At 38.6% G+C, this 25,997-nt stretch overlaps 1 protein-coding gene across 10 annotated transcripts in view; it reads right to left on the reverse strand.

Annotated features, from left to right (window-relative positions):
- MCTP1 (multiple C2 and transmembrane domain containing 1) overlaps positions 1-25,997 on the reverse strand; it is a 473,721-nt gene that overhangs the window by 207,202 nt on the left and 240,522 nt on the right. For 8 of the 10 annotated variants that reach the window (XR_010588809.1, XR_010588810.1, XM_008172983.4 and 5 more), the window contains 4 exons: positions 12,071-12,213; positions 9,762-9,841; positions 8,590-8,698; positions 2,351-2,389 (listed from right to left, as the gene is read on the reverse strand). Coding sequence is in view for 8 of the 10 variants with exons in the window: in XM_008172983.4 (XP_008171205.1) it covers positions 2,351-2,389; positions 8,590-8,698; positions 9,762-9,841; positions 12,071-12,213 (371 nt within the window). In the remaining 2 variants the exon portion in view is untranslated. The remainder of the gene's footprint in view (positions 1-2,350; positions 2,390-8,589; positions 8,699-9,761; positions 9,842-12,070; positions 12,214-25,997) is intronic. The other 2 variants (XM_042855833.2, XM_065550187.1) reach the window with 1 other exon arrangement.

Consider the following 25,997-nt stretch of genomic DNA (forward strand, 5'->3'; position numbering starts at 1 on the left):
GAGGGTTAAAAATGTACTTTATTTTAGATACCCCTAAAAGTTATCTGTATTAGCTTTTCCAATAAATCATATCATGATTTTAGGGTCTGAGATCTCAAGCTCCTAGGTCCACAAATAAATACTGTGTCCTACTGAAGAGGGGGTGGAGCAGATGATTTCCCTCCTACATTATAATATGAAATACCTATTTCCAGACATTCCTTAAACCTCAATGATACTTCATTTAATATTGATCCATCCTGCATCTCAGAGTACTGCAATTTTTGAAAGAAATTCTATATTTGTGAATACAAGAAAACATCTTTAGTACAGCTTTTTTTAAATTTAAAAAGGAAACTGTTTGAAGTTTCTCAGAGGTTTGCAATTGTAAAAATAGTACCGGTGAAGATGGACTAATGGGCAGAGTGCAACTGAAATGGCCTAAGATGCATAATAAATGCAGTTTATTACATGATGCAATTTATAACCTGACCATCACCATCATATATATGGTAGAAACATGTCTGTATATGAACTCTAGTGAATCTGGTTTCAGTGAATTATAGATACATGAATACAATATTTAAATTAATACATTCTGTATGTACCAAACCTTTTTATATGCCTATCAGTGAGAGTCGCAACTGTTAAATGAATTGCTGTTAAATAACTAACATGAAAGTGAATATAGAACAAATCATATAGGTAGGACATTTTGGAGAATTCTTAACTATGATATCATCAAGCATTTTGGATTATCAAGGCTGCTAACTGCCCATTGTCAAATGCAGATAAAACATGAGAAATAGCTTTTCAAACTAGGGAAGTCCCACTTGAGCGAAGGTACTACAATATCAGAAGTTAAAGCTTCATTTGCAGGATATATAAACCAATGTGATTCACCAGCCCCACAACATTTCATTAGCACTTCAGAAGAACTCCAATCTGAGTTCCCAGTGTATTATGGAAATTGCTGGAAAAAGCTTAAATTAATAATCATACTTCCATAGCATCTTCCATCTAAGAAGCTAACTTTTGTGCAAACATCAATGAATTATTGTTCATCACACTACTGTGAGATAATTACCTATCATCGTCATTTTACAGATTTGGAAAAGAAAAGAGGATAAGTGGCCTGCTTAATCTTACATAGGAAGTTTATGTGAGTGCCAGGAACAGAATCCAGGAACTCGCAACCCTAGTTCTGTACTTTAAATATGATTAAATGATAAATATATTGATTTAAGCATTTTCCATTGAGTATGTAATATAGAATTGCCCTCTGCAATGACACTATAGTTAAGTTTGTTTATATACTAGAAAAGTAAAGCATGTTTCTTAAAAAAAAGTAAAACTCGCCCTTGGATGGTTAATATGTTTTAAGGAATTTACAGGATAAACAGCTATTCTCAAAATCAGACTTTGCGGTCAATTTCAAATCTTGGAGATGTTTTCCTATTTTTTTTTTAAAGTTACATAAATAAAAATGAATACAACTCAAGAGCAGTACCTATACTATACACAGTATATGCTTCATTAGAAAGCATACTGTACTTATGTGGTATCAGTTCCTAAAAAAAGCAACAAAAACTTTTAAAAAGTGTGCAGAAATATGCACAGCAAATATGGAAAACTTAACTTTGTTTGGTGTTGGTGATCTCAGTCAAAGTCTTAGTAGCCAGATATGTACATTGCATACACAACCATAACTGCTTACACTATGGTGGAGAGTGTTAGCAGAAAGGCCAACATCTGAACTGGCTTGGAGATAGCCCTATTCAGCTACCACCTGTTACTCCCTGACCTGTTCCCTCAAAATAACGGTTGAGGCACATTGGTGGAGTGGGGGTACAGTAGGAAAACTTGACTACTCTTGTTTCTCCTGTGTCTGTCCTGTGGTTAGAGGATTTAATTCCTTAGAACTATCAAGCTAGAAACATTTGCAAGCATAATTTCAGTCAATTAAAATCAAATTCAAAAAAATAGTTAAAGTGATATTGGGACACAAAGATCCCCATATATCTTTGAGCTTAGCACATGAACATTTATTTTTAGGACCTGTTGTGTACAAGAAAAATTACCATACATGATAGGTTACCAACATTAGGGAAAACACTGCCATGTTTTCCAGTTACATAAATAACTAGAAGTGTTTGGATGAATTTGAGACAAGTTAAAAGGTTGTAAAAACACAGTTGAATAGTTTCATTATTACTGAAAAGGTGCACTCAGTTGTCCCCAAAATTATATAAAAATATAACTTCATACAGAATAAATCCTGTGCCATCGTTTGCAATGCTAAGAGAGATATTTAGTATGAAATATGATTCTTCTAAAAAATAATGCTAAAAGACCACATGCTAAGAATTACCTTACTTGATCTTTTCCAACTCTTCCTCATTAGCATGGTCTGTAAATGAAATAAAGCATTTTAATGACCTTTTACTCTGACAGACATAGAAAAAAGGAGGCTAACTGTCTTCCAAAGGGACAATCCACATTTAACCACAGCTTCTGTAGTGACAACAGATATTTTCCAGTGACAACTACACAAGACTGAAATCAAAGCAACTAGAACCATCTCTCATACTCAAGCAAACCCTTCAGATGGATTTGGTTCTCCTAATATTTTTGGAGAAATTAGGATAATGAATGCGAAGAATGTCTAAAATAAAAAAAAGTAGGGAAGTGGATAAAGCAATGAAAAAAAATCAATTATTTTAAAAGCAATTGCAATTTTTGACTGATCACTTGAGTAATAAGCTTTGAATTTTAGGAACCCGTGCTCCAATACTTTAGAGTACTCTAGCTCCTTTGCACAGCAGATACAGCCACAGGTGGATACCTCCTGTATAATGGCATCCTTGGATGGTGTGCAGCCACTATAGAATCTTTAATACTACCCTCCTATTAGTTAGTGGTCCTGGGGATGTGGTCAGGGAAAAGGTGTGTGACTGGGGCTCCCATGTGTATGGCTAATCCCTGGCCACCAGTGCAGCCTTTAGTTTGACAGGTTTCAGAGTAACAGCCGTGTTAGTCTGTATCCGCAAAAAGAAGAACAGGAGTACTTGTGGCACCTTAGAGACTAACAAATTTATTAGAGCATAAGCTTTCGTGGACTACAGCCCACTTCTTCGGATGCATATAGAATGGAACATATATTGAGGAGATATATATACACACATACAGAGAGCATAAACAGGTGGGAGTTGTCTTACCAACTCTGAGAGGCCAATTAATTAAGAGAAAAAAAAATTTGAAGTGATAATCAAGCTAGCCGAGTACAGACAGTTTGATAATAAGTGTGAGAGTACTTACAAGGGGAGATAGAGTCAATGTTTGTAATGGCTCAGCCATTCCCAGTCCTTATTCAAACCGGAGTTGATTGTGACACACCTCCCACCTGTTTATGCTCTCTGTATGTGTGTATATATATCTCCTCAATATATGTTCCATTCTATATGCATCCGAAGAAGTGGGCTGTAGTCCACGAAAGCTTATGCTCTAATAAATTTGTTAGTCTCTAAGGTGCCACAAGTACTCCTGTTCTTCCTTTAGTTTGATCTTCCTTGCTCCAGGGTCCAGGCTAGTGCCTGCTAATCCTAGGATCAGGTGAACACAAAGGCTGCTTAAATAAGTTGTTCTCTGCCCATCTCCAGACTTGCACCAAGCACTCCTTGGCTGCTCAAGAGACTTTGGCCAATTGAAATATTTCTGGATTTTATTTTCTGCTGCTAAGAAATTAGAACATTCTCAAAATTTAGTTGCTGTGCTATGAAGCACTGATCATGTTCTGCCTTTTCTATAGTTAAATTTTATCCACAGTACTGAGAAGCAATATGTTTTCTAAGGTGTCAAGTGTCTAGCCAGGATGTCGTATACTAAAACTGCTAAAGAATTGAAGGTCTCCAATAACCTTTTATTAGTGGCACACTACACTTTCCGGTATTAATCTTACAAAATTATGATACTTGTTCTGACTCATTTTTAAGCATTTTACTTGAGCAATTAAGTTGTGTACCTTATATTCATAAAAAGGTTAGTGTTATTTTGGCAATGTAAGTTTTCATTTAGTGTGAACAAATTAAATGGCATTAAGTTCACTGAAACTCTCTTTGTCCCTTGCAAAATAAGCAAATTGTGCACTATGCTTAATTTTAGTCACTTTCTTTTTCAGGTGGCCAGAAAAGAGATTTAAAATATGAGATTTCATTGTCAGGAAATAAAAATACTGCATGGAGGAAAAAAGTGGAGGGGAGAAAGATGCATGTTATTGATAATCTTAAAATAAATGATGAGATTTTTCCATACCAAAAATAAAACCTTGTTTAACTGGAAAATTGGAAGAAAAATGTTTAATGTTTATTTAAGCTGCTAAGGATAGTTTAAACCCAAAGGGCCAAATTCTGTCCTCAATAAATAATACTCAAATCTTAACAAGTACTTTTCATCCACAGATGTCAAAGGGCTTTACAATGTTGGGTAAGTATTATTACCTTTATTTTTACAAACAGGAAAACTGAGGCATAGAGAAGTTAAGTAACTTGACTACGGTCACATTCTGAGTCAATTGCAGAGCCAAGACTAGAACTCAGATTTCCTGAGTCCTATTCAGTGTACCATACTGCCACCCACTGAATACAGTGTGTTTTGGATCATATCCTAAGTGAGGAAAGAATTGAGCCCCAATAGATAGAAATCTAATACTATTTAATCTCTGAGAAATGTATTTTGTATTCTAGCTACAGAAATGCATGATTGTACGTTTGAGCTTATCAATATTAACAAAGGCTGTTGCAGTACAAGTTTAAAGTTGTAGTAATAACAATCTGATCAACTTTTCTTAGAAGTCAATAAAATAAATGCATAACACAAAACAGACTGATAGATGAGCTGCAGGAAATGGTATCATCTGAAAACATTCCATGACTTGAATCCATTCCACTCTTTCATTTTCTTTTTCTGTGATATTTACAACCTTTAGGCAGATACATAATATTACAGAGGTAAAACATAATAGAATTCAAGGGAACAAACAAATCAACTACATTTTAACAATGGGTATATTTTTTTCTAAAATCAAACTAAGATTATGCATCATTTGGGATAAACCACTTCAGAAACAAATCAATACCACAGATTTTATTTGTATTCATCAGTAATATCCTTTTAACATTTGTATATTTGAGAATTTTTAGCTTTTATTTTATTTTTAATCTTCTAACATTAGCCAAGCAGTTTATAGTTCTAGAAAACATAATGGAACATACAGCTCAAATGAACTTACAGTTACTTTGTAAGTTCTCCAATGATGAAATCTGTGCATTGAACTTTGCTAGAAAAAGATCTAGAAAATCTCATGCAGGCACAATATCACAAATGACCATGATACAGGACACAAGTTTACAAGAGGCACACCAATATGCTTTTTAAGTCAGTATGCATGCAGTTGTAAATTATATATATGCCATGCTTTACATTACACTTTACAAAACAAATATTTATCATAAACAAATACAATGAGTTAAAAAACCAAACAAGCTTTATTCATACATGACTCAGATAATTTTAAAGCTAATTTTAGGCCTCATTTTTTTCTAATTAGAATTTTTTATATGTATCAATTAATAGTGTAAAGTCATTCATACAGTACTGCTTAATTTTTGTAATTAGAAATAGCATTTTTCTAGTGCTTCTCATATTTTATTTTTCTCAACTCTTCTTTTGCTTGCATTGATTATCCAAACTGCCAGTCTACACAATGACAATCACAGTTTGAATGGAAGAATAAAATTGTCCCTTTCGCTAAAATAATATATAGAAAGTAAATGGAGTTGAAGATGTAACATAACAGCATGTTTTCCTGTTGCTACTATCATAATCCACTGAATCTGGAAGAGGCTGCTAGCCAGACAACCTATGCACTCCTGTCCCTTCTCACATTCAGTTTCTATCCCATAAGGTAAAGATCCTGTTGAGGGGCAGGAATGAAGAAGCCATGCTGTTATGAGGTAATATTCAGAATATTTAGATTTCACTGTGTAATGGATGGTTATTCTTCCTGAATAGTGACTAGCACAATATCTGTGTTTGAGTATGTGTGTAAAATAAATAAATAACTAAAAATCTGTAGAATGTTACTTTCTACATCAGACGTTTTCCTTCTTCTGACTGTTAAACTTTGAGCAACAGGGTTGTTGCCAAATAGCTCAGTAATACCTGCTTTAATGACAAAATTTAATCTCAGATATGTTTTACAATTTATTATCAGAAATGATGCAAATTTGTAGGATATTGTGCTGAGCAAAATGGATGAAGCCATTGTTTAAGAGAGACATTGCACTTTCATTTTTTGAATATGCACACAACAGGTTTTTTTTTCAGGCAACTCTTACAGAATGTCATGAGGGGGCTTAATGGTGGGAGAATTGTCTGCAGAATTCTAATGCTACAGCATTCCAAGAACGAGGCATACACATTCATGTACTGGTGGTTTAATTATAGCTGGAGGAAAAATGAAAAACAATGTTTCAGTCCTCCACAGCCTTCCTCATCTTGTAAGTAGATAGTAGTTGTATGACACTCCAACAAGACTATGTACTATATACTACAGTCCTGTATTAAACAGGGTAAAATACAGTCTGTGGAAGACCATGGAGACAATTTTTTGTTTCTGTTCTCCTACCTACTTAATCACTTAGCTTGGTTTACTTGACCTTTGATGCTTGCTTCAGGTAGTAAGACTTATGTTTGATTGTTGGTTTTGGCGGGCGGATTTTTTACTCCCTATTTAACACCCAGAAGATTAAAAGGATTGTTTCAATTTTGGTGTTTAGGAGTGAGTACTAAATATTTCTTGAAATTTATTTCACATAAAATCTATTTATAATTCAGAGCAAAGACAAATATGTCAACCCAAATTCCATGAACCACTGGGTATGTTCTTATGTGGCCCACTTAGAGGGTGAATGGAAGGCAGTGGGGAGGATTTACCATCATACACCTTAAAACGCATCTCACTATATAACTTGTCAAGGGGCTGATGCTGCTTTCCAGAAAGGATTCTCTCCACTTCCTTTGTGAAATTCTAGGGGGTAGACTAAGGTTTCCCATTCATTTGAATAGAGGAGTCCTTCATGAGATTACAACAATTCTCTGCCCCTGTGGGACTAAAAATGTGTGTTATAGGAAAGAGAATCCATGTTATTTTACAGGCACTGTTCAAACTGTAGTTAATTTCTACATTAACTAAATTAGAAATTAGAAAATTTCTAATGTAAATTGGTCAGCAGCGCTTGCAACTCAAAAGTCAACAGGAGAAAAGATCCAAGCTAAATGCTAAATTTACATTATATGGGCATTTGGAAAAACCAAAGGATAACATTTTCAAAATCACCGAAGTGTCTTAGACTCGAAAGTCAATAGGACATATACTTTCAGAAATTTTACACAAAAGATCAAATTTAATGACATAGGTAATAATAAAGGGGTCCACAAAAAATATAAAATTGGCAAATCCTGTAGGAAAGCTCAAGTTTTCTGCATCTAATGGCCAAAATGCCCACATAATGTCAACATTTTCTAGTGTTTTAAAGTGCCCATTTTGATGTTACTGCTGTATCCTCTCTGATTCTATGAAATGTCATCCTTTGAAAGAAAAGTGATAACTTTGCAGTCAGCATAAATAAACAAAAGGAAATATGCTCAGGAATAAAAATTGACACAATATACATGTTAATTCTTCATTACTTAACTTTCTCATATTTTTAAAAGCTATAGTTGCATCCATGTTCTGTACTGGAAACTAAATAAAATTGTCTCTCTTTATAGATTTTAACTGAAAATGAGAGAGAACTAGTTTATGAAGCCGTGAATTAGATTTAATACGTTGCAGATTTCACAGATTCTACTCTGAAACCTTTTTAAAGCAAATAGTTACCTGGTAAAAGCTTGACAATGAAAATCCGTCCTGACCAAAAAAATGCTTGTTTAAGTTATTTAATGTATTTATTTCTGTGCTTCTCCCCATCCCTGAATCCTTGTTCTTGACCATTATTTTTGTGCCATGCCCTTGTCTTTTACATGGCATGATGGATAAGTAAATTACAGTAAGTGCAGAAAAGAAAGGGTCATTTTATTTATGGCACTTTACTAAGACATCAAAAAATATCCAGTGTTTCCGCAATTAAATGCCAAGAAGCAGAAATTCTAATTATTACAAGTTTCCCTCTTCGTTCCAACACTGGAATATGCCTGAAATGTTGACACTGCAGCACTAGGTCCAAAATTCTTTAACAAGAAAATGGTTCATCAGTGCACTTCCATATAATTACTAATATTCACTTGGAATTTTATTTGAGACTGTTGTACATTTATGTTCCACCCGGATCCCTCACTATTTTCACAAGAGGATCTGATCTAAAGTAGGACACTTTTGCTCAAATGCATGATAAACACTGATCAATAGTGTCTACTTATAAACAAATTTGTTTCAAGATTGCAGTCTCCTCTTCTTATGCTACTAATCATATGACCATGGAAGGATCATATTATCTATGTTCTGTAAGTGAAAACAGGTTAACACTTACTTGTTGAAACTTTTAAACTTACCACTTCCCTCTGTCCTTCTTTGGGAGCCAGTAGAACTGATAATAATATACATCCCAGATCATGGTCAGGGTAGTGAGGATCCTTCAAAGTCAAGGTGATATCTGTTGGTCTAGCAGACCAAAAGACAAATATTTATTCTGAATTTCAAGCACCAGTTTAATGATGTTTCTGAAGCATCAGGCTCAACAGAATCCACATTTTATATGAAACAACTTAGAAAATAATTTAAAAAAAATCAATTACTTTAATGAGTTTTAGTTTATTTCTGTTCTTAAGGACAGACATCTAAATACATTTGTGTAAGAGCCAGCATGTCTCAAACGTAGATCTGCTGAGCTGCCAGGCAGTGAACACCTCCATACTGCCACCCAGCAGCAGCTATAACCAGCTCATGCCCCATTATCCATGACTTGCTGTGGACACAGATCATGGGAAGCCCTGTCTCAAGAGGTCTGCAAGGCAGCAGCCTCACAGCTACTGATTAGCTCCCTGCTGTATATAAACCCAAAAGGTGTTCCAGGAAGTGTCCTGGCAACAGCACACATCTCCTGTAGCTGCCACGATCATTCCATTCATGCTCTTGAAGTCCTAGCTTCAATCTCAGCTTCATTTGGACCTTTCCTCCTGACCCAGCCCTTGAAACCTGACTCAGACTCTGATCCTTGGTATCAAGCCCAGCCTGGAACTTGATTATGAATTCCTCTACTACTCTCAGCCTCAGGTTTGACCTTGCTCAAACCCTTGGTCCCAACTGCCCTTGTTGGGATCCTGACAATTTCAAATTCTAAGCAGCTTGGACATACTGAAGCAATTCAATCTGAACTATAACATTTATTTCAATTAAAACAGAAGAAAACTAAATTTAAGAACAAGATGAGGTACAGCTCAGAACAAAAAAAACCATGGGAACAGAAATAAAATGGCTGCATCCTAACCCATCTGTAGGTACAGCTGAAAGTGTTATGTATGATGACTTAACACAGTATTATTAACATTAATGTTACAACAATACTCTAAGTCTACATGTCCTTTGACTGTTAGCTGAAGTGGCAGAGGCTAGTTATTTTTAAGCATCTTGAAAATTCTATTTGCAATGCCACAAGTATGAGATTAGTTGACACCTCAAGGACTGTGCATATGAGACTCCATGGACTTTCACACTTGCATCATACCTGTTTAATTCTAGTGACGCAAGATCCATAAAAGCTGAGCCAATGAAGTCGTCCTGAAATCCAAAATCATAATCAAAGACCTAAGACATACAAGAGAAGAAAGTATTTCCAGTATTAGAAATTTTTTTTGAAACTTCCTTAATTAATAAATGTTTCTTAAGTGTCCATTCTCAGAGTAGATTTTCATCCTGTTAAAGCAGGACTACCATAGGGTTCATGCCTATCTGAGGTAAGTAAATTAAAATTTGAAGCTGCTCATTTAAAGTTCAGTGTGCCTACTTATGGAAATGTCCAAGGAACGATCAGATCTGGACTGCATAAAATAATATCAACCTTCTATTGACAGAATAAGCCATTTTATAACAAATCCATTGAGACTGAAGAGGAAAAACATATGCAAGAGATTTTTTTTAAAAATATCACAGATTCAGCCTCCAGATTATGAATTATACCTAAATTGTTGCATTGAGTAATTCTATAAAGCACACGCTGGAGGGCTGAGATATAGTTGTCAAAAGCAAATGGACTGTGCACCGCTAGCAGTATAATTTTGCAAGGTGCTTTATAGAATTTTCTTTAAAAAGGAATTACAATCTAAATTAAGCAATTAGGAGATTTACATATGGGGATTTTTATCACTGGAAAAATTAATAAATCAGTATGCGGTGGGTGTTAGCTGACTTGTCTACCACGAAAGGATGGCAGATCTCACGAAGCATCTAAACCGGGGTGGCCAAACTGTGGCTCATGCGGCTCTTTTACAATTAAAGTGCAGCTCACGGATCTCCCCTCCCCATTCTCCACCTACCAGACTGGGGCTGTGTGTGTGTGTGTGTGTGTGTGTGTGTGTGTGTGTGCGCGTGTCGTTATCTGATTAAAGTATGACCATGCAAACCATTGTTGCTACCACTGTTATATAAAAGCAACGAATCTTATACAAAGTGTGACACATGGCCACAAATGGTTAAGCAGCTTACAGGCTAAATGACCCAAAGCCAACCATTAGAGACGTGTTTAGAAGAGTATGTAAATGGTAATTAGGGCCATTTCATGGTAGATAGGCTAGAACTTTGAAATACAAACCTATATTGTTAGAAATCAGAGGCGATACTAATTGTATGTGTGTACTCATATCTTGTCAAATGTTAGCCATGTAAACAGACAGTTCCTGTCTGTCACTATAGCTGTTGATTTAAAGATCAAAAGGGAATATTAACATCTAGATGAATCTTGGATGAAATAATGTCATTGTCTATATGTCTCTTTAAAGTTTGTGATAGACTGCCTAATGGATGAATTGCCTTGTGTTAATTTGGGTAGCGAATTACCAGTGATGCTTAGGAAATAGGTCTACATCAAAGTATCCGTGATTGCCTATTGTTTGCCTAAGGACTCCTAGCTGTATAAAGATGCCTGGGTCCCAATTCTTTTTAGCTCAGATCTACTTAATGCTTCAGGCAGTGGAAGCTTAAACCCAAGATTGAGATCTCCAATCCTAAATTGGAACACCCTGAAGAGGTGTTATCAATACAAAAATGGTACCTCAGATCCCAGTTTCCCTTCAATTTTGGATTAAGTCCTTTTTTAAAAAAAAATAACTACTCTCTTTTTAATGATTGAATGGTGCAAGGTATACCGCAATCCTGCAAGGCTTGCAAGGAAAACAATATAAAGCAATGCAAAATATACGTTAAAAAAAGACACCTTATTTATTTATGAATATCAAAAACAATGGAAGCTGAGAACTCTGCACCTCACAGGATCAGGCCCAAAATACCCTTCACCAAAGAACAGTTTTTTAATATGGCAGAAATGTGTTTCATGTAAAAATTATACTATGTATAGTGGTATCCCCATAAATATAAATTAAAAACATTATCTATAAAAAAATCATTTATTTTTTTCCTTTTCTTTACTAATAACAATAGACTATTAAAAATTGAAGAGCTTTGGAAGCCTAATTTACAATTTTTATTTCTTAATTTTGCATTTCACTCAACTTGGATAAGAAAGACAGACGTCTTCTTTTTAATCCGTTTCACTTTCTGTACTAGCACACTATTGTCTAAAATGACAACATGAAAAACATGTATTTGAATTTTAAAAATTGATTTACCTGATTTTATAAAAATATAATGAAATTCATTACCACTGTTTTGCTTAAAAAAAATACTTTAGAGGATAAAAATTAGCTGACCATGTCCCTTTATGAAATATAGAATTACATGATAATTTTTTCAGAGATAAAGAACAGTATCTTGAATTGTTTGGTAAAACTTCTACAGAAGTAAAATAAATGAATGGCTCACCTTTATATACAATGGTTCCCTAGGGTGATCAATAAGAATGCAAGTTTTTTCCTCCCACACGGGATTGAGGTTCTTGTGTATAGTTTTACTTCTAAACACTTCTTTTCCTCCAATTTTAAACTTGACATATGGATCGCTGGTCCCTGTTAGAGAGAGACACATTGATGCAATTTAATTACATAACTTGCGTACATTGGAAATTTAAATCACCCTAAAATGAATTAAATATAATTTCACTGACAATATGAACTTTGGAGAGAAGAAAATAGAGTTGATAGAGAGAAAAATAACTTTGTTTTGTTACTTTAGGATTTTATTTTATACATCGGTAAGCTATGTTATTAGGACAATGGGAAAATATGAAGGGTGAAATCCTGGTCCTATTGAAGTCACTAGCAGAACTCCAATTGATTTTATTGTGTCCAGGATTTTACTTTTAATTTGGGAAGCTTTTCTTCCAGTACCATGAATAAGCAAATCCCCCCGCCCCATTCTCAACACCACAAACCCACATCCGCACAGGTTTAGTGTCTAAACTCACTCCCTTCCTGCAGTCATCCCCACTGTCCATCTAAGAGAGGCTCCAACCTTTGTTAACTGTAATTAAAACATTCTGGCACCAGTTCTTGTGCGGTTTCTTCCAAAGTTGTACTCTATACACTGCCAAAGAGGGACTTCAATGCCTACACTAAGAAAGCATTAGGAATGGCAATTTTCAAAGGCTTTCATATCATAAATACAGTTTAGCGTATGACCTACATTTCTGTTTAGTTGCAATTGTGTTGTTCTAAGTTCCTGCTTTGATGGCGCCCTGACAGACTCAAACTGATAAAGTGCAAAAAGACCACAACTCTTTCCCTGTACTTTTTAAATATAAAATTTAATGTTACAATTTTGTTAAAATCTTGGAAACATTAAAATTGGGTAAACACTCCCAAGATGCCAATCAATTTTAACCTACTTTTGTAAAATTGAATTTAAATTTCATAAAAGGTGCTGAATTGACTGCAATTTTGCTGATTCTCTATCTGTTAACTGTCTGCAACAAAACTTTTGTTTAGCTCCATTTCATCCAAGACGATTTTAAAATAAATGCAATACCTTCAATGTCACCACAATTACAAGAGATGCGAGAAAAAAACGCTAACACAGAATGTAGAACTTTTCCAAATTTTCTTATTTATATTTTTGTATACCTTAAAAAGTTTATAATCATATCCACAAAAATTTAATACATGAATTTTGTGAAACTACTTTATACCTCTAAACAAAAATAAGACTTTTAACAGTGCTCTTTGCAGTATTTTATCTAGCCACTAGATGACACTGTTATTTACCTAAAAACTATACACTCCATTCTAAACCATATCTGTGGGTATATTTCAAGCAGGTTTAAGTCTAGTTCATTTATTATAATAGGATCTTAGTTTCACTGGCAACACAATGTATGGTCCAATGATAAGAAATAGTGAGTCAACCAATTCCTTCACTCTTCTACCTCTTCAAGGTAAAGATCATGTCTTTTTGCATTTGTTCTGTAAAGCATCTAGAAAATTTGGGGTGTATGTAACAAAATAAGCAATAGTAATAATAGCTAAAACAGTTTGGCATCATGCCCAAACAAAGTTTCCCCCACCCCTTCACTGTTAAGTGTAACAGCTGTCAGCTTAGCTGTTGCCTTTCATGCTGCATTTCACGGTACATCTACACTAGCGACCGTACATGTGTCCATGCATCCATCTAAACTCCAGACACTTGTGTCTGAAGGTGAGTAAGCGAGCACCCTTTAGGGGCATGGGTAAGTATATGTCTTTGGCTGTGGCACAGCCTTGTACCTGTGCCAATTTGCAGTGTGGACAGGGCAAAGGGGTGTGTACCAGATCGTGCATTTCAATAGTCTCCACCTACTAGTCCTACAGTGCACTGTACCCATTTTTGCCTGACCCCGACCCAGTCTATAAGGGTCCCTGTCCTCCCCCTGCCCCTTCCCATTTTCATTGGTAGTAGTGAGTTGATCACCTCAGAATACCTTTCCACTACACTTTTTACAGATCAATGCAGGTGAACATGCATCCTGCTCAGAGAGCAGATGCCTGGTCTACCGACCACACCATGTGCTGATCAATGTATAGTCAGAGTACACCATCATCCACCTGGAGTAGCAGGAATATTCACCTGTACCTGGAAATTTCACAAAGGCTGGAGTAGGTGAGCAACTCAGCAGATTCTGGCCCAGTGCCAGGAACCTGAAGCTCCTTTACAGAAGGGCAAATCACTCCAATAGTCACTTTGGAGGAATCATCATAGATGCCCCCTTTTATAATGAGCTGCACTGGGTGCGGTCAAGGGCTCCCAATACAGAGCCTGAAGTGGCTCATAACTGCCTCCTCAACCCTGCTGGCCTCACTGTCCAATGGGATGCTGATGAGGGCCAGAGTGAGGAAGCAGCAGGGAGCACAGAGTGATGCCCTGGAAGACAAGGAGCACGTGATTCTGCACTGCTAGCTGGAGGAGCTAACAAAGGAACCCCCCGTGTATGAACCAGAGGAGGAACCACAAGCTACAGCAGGAACCAGACCCCAAGGCAGGTAAGTTACAATGGATCCACACCAATATCTCCTCTTGTTCAGGTGCTACTCTCCTGATTTTAAGCCCAAACCCTGCTCTGTTTCAACCCTTATATGGTCCCCAAGCAAGACACAGCTATGTATTGATTTCCCATGAACTACTATTATGCATTTGCCAGAAGCTATAAAACAGGTTGTTTGATAATAATCACTGTGCCCCTGTGTCTGTGCATTTCTCGGCCAATCCACAGGCAGCAAAGGCGTGAGGGCCATGCTGACCACAGGAAAGGAGGGGCTAGAAATGTATAGTTGGTTGTCTAAAGTTAGTAACAGCCATCTTTGTTCCTTGGAAAATTACACAGTTTCATGCTCCTTCCTCCACCCATATCTTACCATCCCCTTTCAAACATATTGAGCCATGCTGAACAAGCTGGGAAAAATGGGGGTAGGACAAGGAACCAGTGTGGCAGTTGGACGAATGCAGTGCGGTGTCACTTCACTATAGAGAGATGAGGTAGTTGTGGTGTTGATCTGAAACTTTGGGGAACAAAATAAAGTTGTGGCGTGTCTCTTTCCCTGTCCATTTCACCATTGTTAGGTGGGCACAGGGGCAGGATTTTCTAGTGAAGCTGAGGAGGAACAGCTGGTGTTCATGGTTAGCTTCGCTTGTGCCCTGGAAACTCCATATGCTAGCTGAGAATATAGTCAATTTCCAGTCAAACTGCATCCCAGTCCTGTAAGCATATGTAGTCAATTAGTTCATTTTATCATCCATTTATCATTGTATTATGTGATGTTATGGTCAACTCATATGCTATTTCATATATAATCCATGTATGGTAACTAGATTTAAATTGTAGGATTATTGAAATATAGGATTGATAAATATTTAGGAATGATGAGTGTGAATTAGGTATTAGTAAAGCATGGCTGAAACAAAAGGTTGACAGGCAGAGACATGTAAGGTTTTAGCTTAGCCAGGCTAGGCCATAGGCTTAAGAATGCTGGACATGAGTGAGTGACCAAGGAATAACCCTATGCCAGCAAGGTCACAAGTTTATTGCATAAGATGTGCCAGTAGGTGAGGTTATGGAAAAATGGATTGGAATAGACTGCAGTGTATTTTCCAAGACCACAAGACACCTGATTGTAACATCTTTGAATGTCTGTTTGACCCTGCAGGTAGATGGCATGCATAAATGCTAATGAGAATAAGAGAAACTAGGAACAACCTATGAAAATTGGGGCAGTTCAGTATTCACGGGCTGCAAAAGTCCAGATAAGGAAAAGAAGGTTGACATCTTCATGCAGATGAATAAAAACTTAAGTTTACTCAGAATTACAATATAAAAGAGGGTTGGTCCCCTGATTGGGTATAAGTGGGAAAACCCAAGGGATCACCCAACAGGAACTATCCTTCTACTGATGATCGTCTATTGAGAGGTCCACCAGATCCTAGAATACCTTTGAGGATGTAAGTATGACAACAGTTATAATTACTGGTATTGCATAGGTTTTTGTAGAATTTCTAGATTCATGAGTAATTGTAACTTTATTTATTGCTTTAATAGAATTTATAGTACAGATAAGACTTTGTACTTTGATTGTGTCTGTGGTTATTACCCTTGGTTTTCGTGTGTTCCTAGAGCCTCCAAATTTGAGAAAAGCACCAGAGACAATTTCACTGTATTGAGCCTGAAACTGTAGCAACCAGAGCCAAACCCATGGTGGTATAATAAAACATCACTAAATTTGCTTTAAATAAAATTAAAGGCTACACATATTTCAGCAAATTTCTGGTATATCAAAAACTCTAGCTGGGTCAACTGCACTACAAATTTGCTTGGTTCACTTTCAGAGCTGACCAAACCCCTTCATTCAGCAAAATGTAGAGGGGTGACCATTAGCAGAAACAGCTCTCTGGCATAGATAGCTGGACCTCCTCTACAGGACTGGAAAGCCACCTCTCTTTTCCATTATGGTACCCTGAAAACAGCTATGTTCTCCAAACATTCAGCTTTTAAAGAAGAAACTGCAAACTGGTAACATAGCCCTCTGGAAGTAACTGCATCTCCCACCCCCACTTCACCCTCCTGAGAAAATATAAACAAATATTTTTTGAAAACATTTGTACATTTATCTCACCATTATTAGCTTCTGCTCCTTCCTCGGGGGCTGTTAAAATTGTCTGAGAACCAAGGACAGACTAACAGTTCCATTCCTGGAATGCTGAAAAATATCAATATTGTGGCCTCCCACAGCAAAGTCATGTAATATGGGGGGATTTCTCGACTTCATCAAAGGGAAAAAATTATAATGCTAGCCTCATCTTTTGAATTGGCAGGACTTTTGGTTCCTGAGAGGGAAACCATTCCACTGGGGATGGGGATGGGGCAGGAGAAGCACAACAGACAGACAGAAGATCTTGCAGGACCTGCTTATTGGCCTGGACAGGAGGAACCAGGGCATTCTGAGTTCCTAGGGTATGAGATAATCAGGCTCTTCAGCAGGAAGACACATTTTGATTAACTGGCTCTTGTCTCAGCATGGCATAAGGAACAGAAGATGGCCTAATGGAGAGGCTCATAGAACTGGCAGCTAAATGAATTTGGGGTCTGCCTGCTGCCCTGGCCACTATGCCTCTCCGGGAACTGGCAACACCTCCTCCTTCTCGCCCTCCTCCAGTTGTCACCCAGGGTGCTGTGGTGGCAGCGGACCCAATTCCATCAAGTGATTCGGAGGAGCCTGCAAACCTCTCACCAGAGATCCCCTGAGCATCAAGGAGGGGAATGATTAACTCACTGGAGTCCCTGAAGCTCACCAAGTGCCTGCCCCCTAAATCCCGCATAGGAAACATCCGGCTGCCCTCAAGACAATTTTCTTTTCTTATCAGAGAGAGGGGAAGAGCAAGGGCAAGGAGATGGGTTCAGAGACATTGGCATTTGGCCATTTTTCATAGATTCAATCCCGTTGTGTTTTGATTTACTTCTCCTTTGACAAAAAGTTTCCATTACAAATTGTATATATTTATTTTAACAAATGTCAGTTTCCTTGATTTGTGTATGGACCCTCATTCTTAAGTATGAAGAATATGAAATGTTTTCAGGTTTGGGGGCCCCACAATTCACAGCACATGAATTGGAATAGTGTAACTATCTGGTACCATCACACTGCAAACACTTTTCTGTCCATCCCACACCCATTAACTCCCTCCCACCCCCCGCTCCAACTCCAAGGTCAAGAAATATCTGAAGTCCCAAGGATACATGAACGGGATGAGGGAAAGTATATTATGTGCTTACAAAGCATTGATAGTTTTAAAAGTAGCAGAACTCAACACAGAAAATGAGTAGATTAACATCTTTGTGGCTTAGTTTGCATGCAGAACAATGAAACACAATGAAAGTAATAATACAGGTATCTGCCACTACCCATTGTTTAAACAGCTTGTCCTTCCCACTCCCCTCCCACCCCAAAATCTTCACCAGTTTCAATCTTTGGGTCAGTGCTCCAGACTTCAAAGAGAAACTGCAGAGCTACAATTCATTTGCAAATTTAACACTGATAATTTGGGCTTGAATATGGACTGGGAGTGGCTGGCTCACTACAAAAGCAATTTTTCCTGTCTTGGTATTGACATCTCCTCATCAATTATTGGGAGTGGACCACATCCACCCTGACTAAATTGGCCCTGTCAATACTGGTTCTCCACTTGTAAGGTAACTCCCTTCTTCTCATGTGTCAGTATATAATGCCTGCATCTGTAATTTTCACTCCATGCATCTGAAGAAGTGGGTTTTTTACCCACGAAAGCTTATGCCCATATAAATCTGTTAGTCTTTAAAGTGCCAGCGGACTCCTCGTTGTTTTTGTGGATACAGACTAACATGGCTACCCCTCTGATACTTGCTCCAGAAAAGTTCTTAAGTGTGCTTAGCACCACTGACAATGAATGGTGGAGGGAGAGAGGCCGGGGGGTGGGGGTGGGGGAGTGGAGAAGAGTGAACTCCTCCATCACCCAAACCAAATGTTGATAAGGTCATTAAGATAAATTGAGTGCTCCCAAAAATAGCGGTTTGTAAACAAGTGTGAACATTTAAGATAAAAGCATTGCACAATGACCACATTACAACTCAGCTGCCACCCTCCACAGCACAAATGTACGATGTTAACTCAGTTAATGCATCCTGTTATAATAGTCTGTAATGGACAAATAGTCAGAGGAACAAATGACTAATGACAATGACAGGGGAACAAAACCCTCACAGTTACATAGCCCTACAAGTAAATGCCAACGTTCCCACCTGCATTTCCAGCAGGTGCACAGGGCATGAAGGTGTCCCTTGGCACCAGCACCTTCTGCCTCCCTGCTGTTCCAAAATGTGTGCATATATGGCATCCCGGATTTCCCTGGTCCCTGGAAACCAGGACCACTGTGCATGTGGCTTGGATTCAGCTGTCTGTATAGAGTTTGTAAACCAGACCTGTTCTGTGCCCACTCCAATTTACTCTTACAAATGTTATGTGATGCACAGCAAGTGATGGTGATGTGAATGGCATTTGCCACACTGGCATCCAGATAGATGCACAGGCAGCACCAATGAGTTTTCATCTTACCAAACACACACTACACGACCATTCTGCATCTACTGAATTTGTACCTGAATTCTCATTGTTCAGGGTCATTGATGTCAACGTATGGTTTCATGCCAAGCTAGAAGCAGGTATGCAGGGTCCCCCAAAATAACCATTGGCATATATATATCATGAAGAACCACATAATTTCTGGGGAATAAAGTCCCTTCTTCTCTTCAAGTACAATCCTGATCTCCTCAACACCCTGGTTTCATGGACCTTTCCAGTGTTTCCTAATCATAAATCTGTCTCTGTGGTGCAACAAACCTTGCAGAATGAATGAATAGTAACATTTTTAGTTCACATACTCACTCACCTCTTTTGGTGGGCAAAGTATTGTGATGTGGGTGCCATTGATGCCCTTGCACAGTTCAAAAACCCCAACCTCAAATACATCTGTTATTTCTGGAACTTTTCTTGTGACAACCACATGTGGGTAGATTGCAGTGTTAACTGCCTCGCAAACCTGCACAACCACAATGCTGACAATGGTCTGCAACTGATCGTTAGTGATCTGCTGTCGCCAACTAACACAGGGCAACAGACACCCATTTCTGCACCAGTACGGCTTTCCTGAATTGAGTGTCCTGGTGATGGAGATGTATGGTAAGCTTGTCACAGAGCACCATGAAAGTCTGTTTCATCATTTGGAAGTTCTGAAGCCACTTCTGGTCATCCCAGATTTCCAAAATGATGTGAATCCACCACATGGTGCTGGATCTCCTGTATCAGAAGCAACAATCCATCCAGGGCATACTGTGGCAATACTGGCATTTACCATATCTGTTCCATGAGAGCAGAAAGGACTGTCTTTCATCCACATGGTCTATCGTCTTTGGCATGAAAGACTATCTGCCCAGGTTCCATCCTGCATCTTGACAATTATCTACTCCACCGCATAAACATTTGTCCCTCAATAAGGAGTGGGAGAAGAACCAGATCATCATCCAGTTACTCCATGTCTCCCATCCAGTTTGGCAGGAAGGAGAAGTGAGCAGGAAATGCCATCAACCAATGTGTGAAGGCAGGAGATAGTACCAACACGACACAGCAAAGCAGCTCCTAGAGTGTCTCCTGCACAGAACTCTGGATACCGCCCCTGAAACTGTAGCGCTAATGTTACATAACACCACATTATATGTGCCTCCAGCAGAGCATCTCTGGACACTCGCCATAGATGTGGGGAACATGCATGAGCACGTACATGGTCAGTTAACGGATTTTGCGTACCAATGCAGACACAGCCTGACTGACACTTTACTAAGAAGTTTGTGAGGCATTTAGGGATCCTTCAGAATAAAAGATATTATATGAATGAAAGATATTTTGTTGTGGAGAAGACATTTGGATTCTGGAGGAAGTTGGAAAATCCAATCATCATATAGATTTTTTGGGGGGGGGAGCTGGAATTCCTTCCCAAAATTAAGCTGAAATTTAATATTAGTTTAGGACAAATATTAGTCCCACTTAAATTAATGACAAAACATCCATTAACTTCGATGGGATCAAAATTTGGCCCTTTAAACTATAAATACAGGTGTTTAAGGATTCTTTCAAAATCTGATTTAGAATCTTTAGATAAAAGCTCTGGATAAAAATGCTAAAATATTGTTTTTCACGTATTAATGAACCACATTCAATAGAAGACTGCACACAAAGGAAACTAAATTTGGAAGCTCATTTATCTCACCTTATTAAAAGTGGACAAATTCAGTCAATACAAAATTATTTATTAAAACAATATTCAAAAGCTATTATTTTAACTCTAGCTCCTCCTATTATCTTCACCCCTGTACAGGAATCCCTGCAAGTTTTGGCATACTCTTCTTTTTGCTCGCACATACTTTCCATCACCACCAAAACTCTCCCTCCGGGGCACACACTTCTCTGCTATTGATTTTTAGACCAATTTACATTCATAAGCTCCTCCAAGCAGAAATCTTGTGTTTTATTTTTCTTGTAAAATAATTACAAAAATCACAATTATCAGAAAAGAAGGCCACTTAGAGTTGTGTCAAATGAATACCTCAGGTAAGAAAGACATCCATCAGTTTTTATACTTTCATACATTCCTACTTTCTATAGGCATTTCACAGCCAAAGGAGGAGACAGCACTGTTGGTCTGCTCAGGAGTCCTAACCCTACTGTTTCTTCCCACTCAAGCTACAGGAGCTTTGTTCAACAAATTAAATTTTATTTTTTTCCCCTTTTATAAACATATAACACAGAAATTGGAACCTGCCATTAGTTGAATCTCCAGCTTTTTGTTTTGCTTAAAAACTGCCAAGCACCAATGTGTCTTCAGACACTTCCCACAGCCTACACAACAATAGCAGCTAGTCCACATAGACCATTCCTACCCTTGCCCCAGACTTTGTCCTTCCCAGAGACTCATCTACAGTCTTCACAGGGCACTCATTAGTCTAAATGATACAGGATTAGTTAGTATCCCAAAGATGAGCATGCCAATTACAAGGTCACATGGAGTTCACGGGCATAATAGGAAGAGTAGTTCCTTTTGCTTAAAAATCAACAAGGAATACAAAATTTAAAAAACGTTCTTTGCCAGTTTTGAAAAGGTAAAAAATTGGACAGGTTGGTTATACCTCTCACAACTCAACTTTTCTTTTAAAGAACACCCTGATGTGAAGAATGTCATTTGACTTAAACACCCAAATTTTACTATGGCCCTCACTAATATAACTTAGGTTAATAAACTCTCACTTTTTAAAATGCTAAATCTTCTGGTGAAGCAGAAACGCAAAAGAAATACACAAAACATTTTCTATACTTCATCATTTTATCTCCAAACAGCTACACAGAATTGGCATAGAATAGGACTGCCATGTGTAAAAAAAACCCCCACTAAATATCCATGATGGAATCTTTTTATGTATTAGTACCTCTAAGTACCCATTTACTGGTAGTTCACAATATACAGCTATGAAACTATAATGGCCAGCGTGTGAGCAAGTAAAATTCACTGTGAAATTATTCAGATCAATCTGTGTATCTGTACCACTAACTAAACTCATTCTTGCTTATTACTTCTCAAAGCCCATTAGAGCTGAGTATGCACAAGTGTCATCAGAAGCAAGCAAACAGTTACATCACTAGCAAAAATGGCAATTTCACATCCACAGCGCATGATTTTACACTTGCATGGTAGGCAGTACTCATTGTGGAGATTACATGAATCTGTGGTGTTCTACAGATAAACAACAGGGATTAGTGCTGTTTAATGAGCCTAAAATTAAGGCTCAATAAAAAATGCAACTGCGTTAAAACTATTAAGGAAGCAAGTAACAGCCAGGTAGGTTACAGAAACTTGCTTTATGTACTAGTAAGTCTTTGAAATCTGATTGCCTAAGGCCTTGGCTACACTGGCAAGTTACAGCGCTGTAAAGCCTCCCCCTGTGCTGTAACTCACTCCCAGCCCACACTGGCAGGGCACTTACAGAGCTGTATCTCCCTGGGTACACCGCTGCAGCTACTCCACATCTCCGAGAGGAATAACAGCTGCAGCGGAGTGGCTACGACTCACGGGTGTGAGTGTAAACGCTTGCAGCGCTGTACTAATCACCTTGTCAAGTGGCCAATCCTCTCCATTGTTGTGACCGGCTGCAGGAATGCGGAAGTGCCTGTTTCAAAGCTCCTACCACAGATAAAAGCAAACAGTTTGCAGCTTGCTTTGAGTAAGTAAATGAATGAGCAGGGGGCCGGGAGTTTGGAACTTGCAAACTAAAGAGCTGACATGCTCCAAAAAGCACTCACTCTCCCCCCACACTCCCTGTCACAATCCACCCCACCCGTTTTGAAAAGTACGTTGCAGCCACATGAATGCTGGGATAGCTGCCCATAAGGCACCTCTCCCAACACAGCTGCAAATGTTGCAAGTGTGGCCACACCACTGTGCTGGCAGCTGTCAGTGTGGACAGACTGCAGCGCTTTTCCCTACTCAGCTGTACCTCACAGTGCTGTACAGCTGCAAGTATAGCCAAGGCCTAAGGTGCAGTTATTTCATGCTTAGATTCTCACTTTCCTCACAAAGATTCTGTACCTTGCACTACATTAAAACCATGATGCAAAACAATTCAGTAAACATTGTTTGCATACACTCAACCACCTTAGTTCATTTAAATACAAATCACAGAGGCACGCTCTTATTTTAGTGGGATCACAGGGCAGAGTAACAATGAGCAATTCTATTACAAACTTTCAAAGTGTGATCAAAGCTTTTATCGGTGCAGACAAAGTAGTTTGGATAAAACAACCAAATCATAGTCTAAAATTTAAACCTGAGCCTTTTTTGACTTTTGTATGATTTTTGGTGGTTTTTTTTTTTAAATATTTGCCTAATTCTGCACTTCCATGTATCAGAACTAAAATAATATAAGTAAAGCTATTTTTACTGGATATTGATGGCCCACATAATCAAAGAGTACTAGAAGACTTGTGAGAAAACTTGTTATAAGATTCAGATTAAGGGCCAAATCTGTGGATGCTCATATCACCCAAACCTCCCTTAAATGTATCTTCACTAGTTTTAATGGTTCACCTTACCAAAAAAAAAAAAAAAAAAAATCAAGCTGAAATCACATCTGCTGTATAAATTAATCTCCAGATAACTATAATGGCCTATAAAAAGCTCTCTGTGGAGATGTTAGAGTTATCAAGAAACAGAGATACTAGAAAACCATAATGGAAAGTAATGAAGTATGTATGCTATGTATTCCCTACATTCATTATTCCCTTGCATACTGAAAACACCTTCCAATAATGTGGTGGCTTATCTGTTGCTCCAGATTAATCACTTAAACAGTTAAATAAATTTCTGAGTACCTCAAAAAAATGATAAAAAGTTCACTCTCTAATAGACCTTATATTCACAATACATATGATGAAGCTCATTCCTAGCCATTTGGCTTTGGTAAAATTTGAATACTGCAATACATGAAAGCCTAAAAATTAACCATTAAGCATACTACATGTATCACATAGCTATCTACTTAGCAGCCGCAACTCAGATGCCTAATAAGGTTTACTTACCTTGGGGACAGAATTGGAAGAAAAGTGACGGTACATTGATCAAATGGATTATCTTGGTGTTTCTGCTAAAATTATCAGCAGTGAAATGGTTAATGTTGGCATTCAAATTGGCATAGTTCGGCTTCAGATTTAACACCCATTGTGATGTTTGTGGTGGTTCATTCCTTTCAGAACTATTATTTCAGGCTAAAAAGCAAAACACTGGGTCACATTTAGAAAGATTTCTTCACAATCACAGGGTCTGACTCCATCTAACACAGGAAAGAGCACTCAGCACCTAACCTAACTTGAAAGATTGCAAATTAGCAGTGCTAGATATTAGTCTCTCCTATTCAAGCTGTTCCATTGTGTCTAAGGGTATGTCTACACTACGAAATTAGGTCGAATTTATAGAAGCCGGTTTTATAGAAATCGGTTGTATACAGCTGATTGTGTGTATCCGCACATAAAATGGTCTAAGTGCATTCAGTCGGCGGACCACGTCCACAGTACCGAGACTAGCATCGACTTCCGGAGCGTTGCACTGTGGGTAGCTATCCCACAGTTCCCGCAGTCTCCGCCGCCCATTGGAATTCTGGGTTAAGATCCCAATGCCTGAATGATGCAAAACAGTGTCGCGGGGGGTTCTGGGTACATGTCATCAGGCACCTCCCCCTCCGTCAGAGCAACGGCAGACAATCGATTCACGCCTTTTTACCTGGGTTACCTGTGCAGACAACATACCGCGCCAAGCATGGAGCCCGCTCAGCTCAGCTGACCGTCACCATATGTCCTCTAGGTGCTGGCAGACGTGGTACTGCATTGCTACACAGCAGCAGCTAATTGCCTTTTGGCAGTAGACGGTGCAGTATGACTAGTAGCCTTCATCGGCGATCTGGGTGCTGGCAGACGTGGGGCTGGCAGACGTGGGGCTGCATTGCACACAGCAGCAGTCCCTTGACTTTTGGTAGAAGATGATATATTACAACTGGTATCCGTCGTCGTCGTACTGCAGTGGCTGTCAATCATGGGCACCTGGGCAGTCTCGACGATGATGGCTATCAGTTGTAGTATGCTATTTTCTGCCAAGCACCCAGAAGATGCTGAGGGCTATCAGTCATGCTGCACCGTCGTCTGCCAGCTTAAGATGTAAAAAATAGATTTGTTCTGTATTCATTTGCTTCCCCCTCCCTCCGTGAAATCAACGGCCTGCTAAACCCAGGGTTTTGAGTTCAATCTTTGGGGGGGCCATTCTGTGTGACAGTTGTTTGTGTTTCTCCCTGATGCACAGCCACCTTTGTTGATTTTAATTCCCTGTACCTGTACGCCATGTCGTCACTCGCCCCTCCCTCCCTCCGTCCGTCAGATACTAGTTTCGCGCCTTTTTTCAGACCAGACGCCATAGCACTGGGATCATGGAGCCCGCTCAGATCACCACGGCAATTATGAGCACTATGAACATCACGCGCATTGTCCTGGAGTATATGCAGAGCCAGGACATGCCAAAGCAAAACCAGGACCAGCCGAGGAGGCGATTGCAGCGTGGCGACGAGAGTGATGAGGAAATTGACATGGACATAGACCTCTCACAAGGCACAGGTCCCAGCAATGTTACTGGGGGCAGGTTCATGCCGTGGAACACAGATTCTGGGCCCGGGAAACAAGCACAGACTGGTGGGACCACATCGTGCTGCAGG

This window comes from Chrysemys picta, chromosome 6 (genome assembly GCF_011386835.1).
Source record: "Chrysemys picta bellii isolate R12L10 chromosome 6, ASM1138683v2, whole genome shotgun sequence".
In the NCBI taxonomy this organism is placed as follows: Eukaryota; Metazoa; Chordata; order Testudines; family Emydidae; genus Chrysemys; species Chrysemys picta.